Raw genomic sequence first — 7,877 nt, forward strand, 5'->3', positions numbered from 1 at the left:
CCGCCTCCTCCTCCTCCCAGGCCTGTCAGCTTTCTGTTCAGATTGTATTTAATTTTTAGACTCAAAAGGCCACGGATAGCTTCCCTTTAGTTAATCACGGGGGTGTTGGTCGTTTATACGGTACTTGGCGTATTCAGCTCCCAAGTGTGAGGGAGCGGGGGTCCTGTCCCTGGCTCTATCAGCAGCGTGCTTGCTGCGCCCGGGTGCCCTTGCTATAAAGATGCTCCTTTAGTTCCTGTTTTAGCAAAAAGTTGCAATGAGGAAGTCAGGCTACGATTTATTTTATTTTTAAAATTGAAGTTTACTTCATATTTCTGTCAAAATGGTATAAAATTCCATTCGCTGCTCTGGAGCTGCCTGAGCGCCAGAAGGAGGCCTGGTGCTGTTGGGGAAAGCAGGAGAATGCATGTTACCGCATTTTATTGAAGCAAGTAGCTACAGCTTTAGTTATGCTGAGGAAATGAGCCTCTTCAGGTGAAGGGCTATGCTTGTGTGTGTGTTTTGTGTGGGCTTGCTGTTTGTAAAGGGAGGCGTTATACTTCAACTGCTGTCTAATGTACGCCTAAAGTTTTGAAAGCCTGTTGCATAATTCCTGTCAGCTGAATTTGTATCAGGTGACACCTGAAGGAGCGGGTCTTGCAGTCAGGAGGCATTCAGGTTTTTCAGCAAGTTCGGTAGTTGCAAGGCTGGGTGTTGGGGTGGTCAAAATTGGAATACAAAGCTGTCAGTGTGAGACACTCAGAAATGTGGTATTTTAAAGCTTCTTAACATGCTTGTTACCGTCTTGTCACATGCAAAGTGCAGTGGGAGGGGAAATTGAAAATTTAAGATGTGCAGTTTAGAAACAGGGCTTAAATGTGTGCCTGGCATAAGTCTTTGTTTTCTAACTGGGTGTTCTTTCCCTAGCCATAGGTTTTGGGTTGGTTTTTTTCTGTCTTTCTTGTCTTTCTGTCTGTCTTTCTGTCTTTTTTTTCCCCTCGGACAAAATAAAGGCAGACATGCTAAAGTACTTAGCCAGCTTGGAGAGGAAGTCCACAGGGAAAATCTATGGTGTCTTTGCAAGGCTGCAGCCCTTATTACAGCTCAGGAAGTCCCATGTCCTTGAGTCATCGCATGACTGGGGTATTTGTGCCATTGGTAGCCCTGGGCAACTGGGTGCGTTAGACTCTCAGGCTGCGCTCTGGGCAAGCCATGTATGCCAGTCTGTCTTGGTAACAGGAATACAGGAACCTTGGTTTAAGTGAAACACAGTGAGTGAATTTGAAGAAAACTGGGAAAGGAATGACTTGTCAGAAAGGTTTTTTGCTGTTTGTACACAGCGTGATATGTAAGCAGGTTCAATCTTTGGTTTCTGAGGTAGGAATGGAAAACGGTGACAGTAGATCCTTAGGCCTCTTTATTTAAATTAGCATAGAGGAATACAATATTTCTTTCTGATATTGGCAATATTCTAGAGTAAAAGTAGCTCCATCTGGGGAGCTGTTACTATAGAATAGATTCCCAGAGCAAACTGGTCGATCCTTTTGTAGACAAACTGTTAGAAGAATGTTTCTGAGGCAGACCTCAAGCCATCCTCTACCCGGCATCTATGTGTCTCTGGTTTTGTGAATACAAGTCACCCTTTGTAATCTGTATCATGTCCACTCCTTAGCTATCAGCACTGTGTACTTGCAGTCACAGGTCTTGAGTCTTCTTTCTGCAAACGTATACCTCAGCAGCCTTACAAACTTGTGCACTCCAAGTGTTGCAGTGTGTGGATCACAGAATCTGTCTTCGGGAATGGCTGCACAGTTGACCTCTCCCACTCAGGCCTTTAGGAAGCTACAAAACAATCACTCCAGCTCTGAAGCTTTGCTTTTCATTTTGTGTCCTTCTCTTTCTCAACACAGGCGCTTTGATTACCGTCCAAAAACTGATCCTTACTGCCAAGCTCGTTACACCTTCTGTCCCACTGGCTCTGCTATTCCAGTTATGAAAGAAGAGGATGCCATTGAAGTGTATCGGTTACAGGCTCCAGTATGGGAGTTCAAATACGGGGACCTACTAGGACATTTGGTAAGGTGACATTTTTGTTTAACAAAGATGGAGTGAATTCAGCTAAATTCGACAGCAGGTGTCAAGAATGGTAGTTGTAAAGTTGGGATATGCTTGTATGGAAGAGTACTGGAGCACACAAGCTAGGCTGTCTATAGGAGAGATACCCAAAGAACAGTAAGTTTCAAACAAAAGTTACAGAATTTAGCTCAGCTAAAGAAAAGAGCATGACCAGCACTGTCAGTGGGCTTGAATGTATTCCCCAGTGGAGCTGCACATTGTGAGTGTTTTGTATACATGCAGCATTATGGTTTGGGTTGAGTTTTTTTTCTGTGCTAGCAGTACATCAAGACTGGTGTATTAACTTTTCTGTTGTTAAAAACATTATTTGCATGAACGTGCATATCTGTTAGCAGTGGACAGCTACCTGGTCAGAATGGTGGATCATGGGGAGTTGGTTGCTTTTATAGTTCTTTCTTGAATGTTATGATCAGTATTTAATTAAAATATCCATTCATGGAGTCATGCAAATATGAAAGAATCTCAGCTTTAGTGATATTTATAGCTACAGCAGTAGCATAATTAAGCTTCAAAGCATGATCCCTAATGAATAAAGAACATGAAATAGCAACATCAAAACAGGCGCACAGAGTCAAAAATAGAAATAGCTTCAAATATCTGGTTGAATTTATGTATTTACTATACAGCTTTAAAAATAAATATTTATTTCGTTCCTTTTGTGGCTTTCATTAGCAAGATCTGTTTTTGGTAACTCAGTTCTGCTCTATTTCTTTGATATCCCTTTGATATCCCGGTTAAGGATTCAAAAGTAAGCTTGAGTTCTGATGATGAGCTCCCACTGAGATTCTGCCTCCAAATAGCAGAGTTTACAATGGATGGATAGACAAGCACTGTGGCAGTGTGACTCTGTGATAAAAGCATGTGCGTGGTACAATCTGGTATGTCCTGCATCAATGCTAGTAAATCCCAGATGTTATAGGAATCCCTTCCCCTCTTCTCACCCTGTTACACAACAGCTCCCAAGCATCTCATCTTCTGTACAGGTCAAGCTGAAGTCAGTTTTATGTTAAAGTTTTGCCTTTTGGAGCTTTTTTTTTTTTTTTTGCTTTTCCAGAAAATTATGCATGATGCTGTGGGTTTCAAGAGCTCTCTAACAGGCAAAAACTACACAATGGAGTGGTATGAGCTCTTCCAGCTTGGGAACTGCACATTTCCACATCTCCGGCCTGGCATGGATGCACCATTCTGGTGTAACCAAGGAGCTGCCTGCTTTTATGAAGGAATAGATGATCCACACTGGAAGGAAAATGGAACTTTAGTTCTTGTGACCACGATATCAGGTAAATTTCAGATGCTTTGGATAGTGCTAGTATCATAAAATATAGAAAAAGCCTTGTCTTTGTGTAAAGCAGTATATTTTAATTAAGGTCTTGTAGGTTATTTGCAATGTTACTTACTGATGCTAATTTCAAACTGAAATACTATCTCTGCACTTTCTTTAGTACAGAGGGCGATACGAGGCTGCTGCCTTTTGGACAACGCACTCTGAAGAGCTGTTAAATGAGAGTCATTTGGTGTTGCTGTACAAAAACACTTGAGTCTCTTGAGTGTAAAAATAGCAAAATGGCTTATGCAGAGCCATTATGGACTCTTCACGTGGCTTCACCAAAACAGAGCTTTCTGTTGTGAAGTGCCACTTGTGACTGAAGTCTTTGTGGCCGATATGGTTGGAATCTTTTGTATGAATACCGAGTTAAACTCTCAGAGAGTTTAGAATTGTCTGAATTTGACTAGAAATCTGAAAGTTACTGTGGAAGAGGGTGAATAGATGCAAGCACAGATAGACAGCGTTATGAGCTGAACTTGCTTCCTTCAGAGAGCAGGCAAAAAACATCTCATCTCATGGGAGAGAGCTTCAGCATATGAAACAGCTGGACCCTCTTTGCCCTTGCGAGATCCTGTGGAGCTGTTTGTCAGCAGTGTCAGAGACCACAGTGAAGCATTCTCATTTTCTTTTAAAGCCCATTGGCCAGGTTAATGTTACTTAGGGGTGTGTTTCTTTTGTGGAAACAGGGCAGGAATAATGAAAGTCTGATTTTTTACTGTCTCGGCATCTTCCCAACAGATTATCATGGAGCCATGCATTAACCTGTAATATTTTTGTTTAATTTAAGACATGAGGGCCACAACTTCATATTAAGTCCATCTTGGTCTTGTTAGGAGAGACGTATCCTTTTCAATAACATGCCTTGCAGGGTACACACTAGAAAGGTAATCTGGTAGGAGTTTGAGAAGAGGAGCTTTAAGCCCGCTACAGTGTATAGTAAGTACAGTTTTTGATACAGATTTAATAGCTTGCTCTTTTATTAAACCAAGTCATGGGCAATTAAAAAAGAAAGTGTCCAACACTTTCACTAAACAGAATGATTGTTGTGTTTACTGTGAGGCCCAAAAGCTCATAAATGTGGAGTGAATGGTTATAAAAGGGTAGCCTAGGAGGTGAATGTGCAGAGCTTTAGTTACTCTAAGGTAGTAGCCTGCACACATGCTTTACCTTAGGGTAAGTGTGAGATGTGTTTACTCTCTGATGAAGAGTAGACCCACCAGTCTGACCTTTGCAGCTCATTTTGGAGGGAGATGTGTGGCATGTAGTGCTCTTCATTGGTCTTGGTGAATGCGACGTTGCAGTGAATTCAGACTTAAAGCAAGAGGCTGGTTGTTGTGTGCAGGGCAGTGTTAGTGACACAGGTCTGTCTGAGGTCTGCCACCCCTGAACTGCGAGGTAACTGCTGCCAGTCTCTCAGCTTGCAACAGTCTTGCCTATCTTTCAGCAGCTACCAAGCACAGTTACAGTACTCATGGCAGTGACACTTGCAGCTAAAGAGAGATCGTGGCTTGGAACACTCTCACGATTGCAAGCTGTCATCTGACAGTGTCTTCTGACGTCTCGCACAAAAAGAATCAGCAAAATTCAAAATTTGTCTGTGCTATGAATGCGAGGTGCTAGACAGATCTGAGTCATAGATGGTTGTGTCCCTGGTCCTTGACTGAGGAAAGAGAGGGAGGAAAGGGCTAAGCTGAGGTGCAGTGCTAGGACTATGGGGAAAAAAGAGAAGGAAGATTAGGCCTGTGCTTCAGCTTTATTTTGGAGAGGCAGATGCATCACATGCAAGGAGCTACCAGAGGGATGAGTTGAGTTAGAGATGTCTTCCTCATTCCAGTTGTGAAATCACCAAAACACTCCAAACATGTATTCTAACTAAAAAAAAAAAAAAAAAAAGTTCTTTAAGCTTACGAGTCTTCATATCCCACTCATATTTGGTTTGGTTCAACTTTGCTGCTAGAACAGCTGAGCATCTTAGTCTAAGGTTACATAGGCTTCTTTTGTGAAGAGGCATGAAAACTTCTGCCCAGAATTGCTGAACTCCGTTAAAACTTGAGGAAGTGCAGAAATGCCTGTTGCACTGGTGAGCACTTTGTCAACATCTCTTGTAGATTGTCCTATCTGCCCTCTTTGTCAACATGGATAAAACAAAATTAGAAGTGTCATGGTTCGCTGTTGTTTGGATGTTCTGGCATAGCAGTAGGAAATGGGGCAGAAGAAGGAATCACAGTTTAAATAACCTACATCTAAATACAGTGGAGTATACCTTCTCCCTCCAACCTAAGCCTTGTGTCTTTGATGGCTAGGTAATGTTGTAGGAAAACTTCTGCAGGGAAGCGAGGCAAACCTTGAAATAGATGGAAAATATTTTGAGTCATGTATTTGTTCCCTTGTCTCTGTAATACTTATTTTTATCTTTTACAGGAACCATGTTTAATGAAATGGCAAAATGGGTAAAATATGACAATGACACTGGCATTTACTATGAGACCTGGACAGTTCAAGCAAGTCCTGACAAACAATCGATAGTATGGTTTGACTCTTATGAATGCTCTAAATTTATACTCAGAACATACCAGAAGCTAGCTGACTTAGGAGCTGTATTTAAGAAGATACAAACAAACTATACCAGCATAATTTTATTCAGTGGAGAACCTGTTTATTTGGGAAATGAAACATCTATTTTTGGACCTCAAGGAAACAAGACACTGGCAGCAACTATAAGAGACTTCTACTATCCATTCAAACCTCATCAGACAGTCGGAGAGTTTTTTGTGGATCTTTTAAAAATAATTGATCGTGTCATCTTGAATGGTCAGTTTTACCTCTTCTACAATTTGGAATACTGGTTTTTACCTATGAAATTCCCTTATCTCAAAATAATTTATGAAGAGGTCCCTTTACCTACTGGAAACAAAACATCCTTTGGTGTATAATTGCTTAGTGAAGAACTGAACTTGCCCTTATGGCAGAATATCTTTAAGGATTTTGGAGCGCTACTGTGATGGTATTAGAGTGTTGTATGTTTCACTAACTGCAAAAGTTGCATTGGGAGGGCTTTGCTAGACTCCATGAAAGACTGTGCCTTTTTTTCTTATTACCTGCCATAATACATTCAAGAATGCTTCAGCATCTCTGACTTGGCCAGCTCTGTGGAACCATGGACACCTGGTGCCTGCAGGTAGGCTGATGTGGCTCGTCTGGGCTAAACTCTGCAGTGCCAGAGGCTGACCGGGAGACAGCCTGCCTGTTCTGGTCTCGGCACTCTCCACAGTCATGGCCATGTGGCAACACATAGCACCTAGCCACCACCAGAGATGAGACACAAGCGTTACGGGGACCTTCTGGTCTGACCAACTCGGCTAATCTGTGTGTTGGAGCTAACAAACCTGAGCACCTAGCTGCGCCCAATTACCTCGAAGTGTGCCTTAGACCAGTGTTTCTGTATTTCTTTGGTTTGCACAACTGGGACCTATGAACTGTTCGCTGGTTCGTGAAGTAGGTGTGTAGCGGGGTGGTGGGAAGGGGCAGCGAAACTATCAGAAGGGGGCATGGGTGGTATCTTCTCACCACTTTGCTTCTTTCACCTGCACTGTAAGCACAATACAGATGGCTCTTCCTAAGATCTGTGTGTGAGTTTTCAGCACAGATAGAAGGCAAAGAGCCTTTTTTGATGTTCACATTGAAGCGTAACTGCAGTGTTCTAGCAGTCTCCTGTCTTAAAGTCTACTTGAGGCTTCAGTTAGGTCAGTTTCAGAGAAGTCATGTTTATATTCCTTTTGCATTTCTTTAAAAAGCATGGAATCCTTAATAGGATAGAAAGAAGCAATGACAGTTTGTGGGGTGTCAAAGTCACGGTTAAAAATCAGCGCTTGCCACAGATTTGCCTGTAAAAAGCAATTTTAACCTCTTACTGGCAGTGATGCTTGCAGTCATGGTTCTGTGCCAGCCGAGGTGTCCTTTGCTCCTGTTCCTGGCTGTGCCTAGAGCACCTTGGCAGCTAGTTCCTTTAAACCCAGCTGACCAAAGCCAAGGGAACACTGCCTTTCTGCAGATCAGGGACGTGACTATAACACAAAAAATACACCTGCAGAAGCATAATAATTTCCAAGTGTACACTGTTAACTTGGTTTGGTTTTTTTTTTTAAACTACTTGCAGAATGAGTAGCACTCCTGCAGAGGTTATTACTGCATCACGGCTAAGCAGTAACACAGGAACCCAACTCTGCAGTTTCATTTGGCTTGAGCCAAGTTAATAGCCTGCTGCAGCCAAAGAGGGGAATGCACAGTGTGAGTACACAGATTTGATTCAAATCGTAAGAATGGCAGAAAATTAACCTTGTATTAAAAAGTCACTACAATTAATTACTTGAATTGCATTATCATGTAATGGGATGAGCATGAGAGCTAGTGTGAGAGGCAGTGTAGGCCCACTGAT

The 7,877-nt window shown here is 42.2% G+C and overlaps 1 protein-coding gene across 1 annotated transcript; it reads left to right on the forward strand.

Moving 5' to 3' along the window:
* Nucleotides 1-1,889: 1,889 nt before the first annotated feature.
* CLN5 (ceroid-lipofuscinosis, neuronal 5) lies at nucleotides 1,890-6,529 on the forward strand (the record flags this gene model as incomplete). The annotated part of the gene is made up of 3 exons (XM_010079779.1): nucleotides 1,890-2,055; nucleotides 3,170-3,395; nucleotides 5,864-6,529. Coding segments are annotated over 3 exons (904 nt in total), but the record flags the coding sequence as incomplete, so codon positions are not given.
* Nucleotides 6,530-7,877: the final 1,348 nt, after the last annotated feature.

Source organism: Pterocles gutturalis, unplaced genomic scaffold (genome assembly GCF_000699245.1).
Source record: "Pterocles gutturalis isolate BGI_N339 unplaced genomic scaffold, ASM69924v1 scaffold11426, whole genome shotgun sequence".
Lineage (NCBI taxonomy): Eukaryota > Metazoa > Chordata > Aves > Pterocliformes > Pteroclidae > Pterocles > Pterocles gutturalis.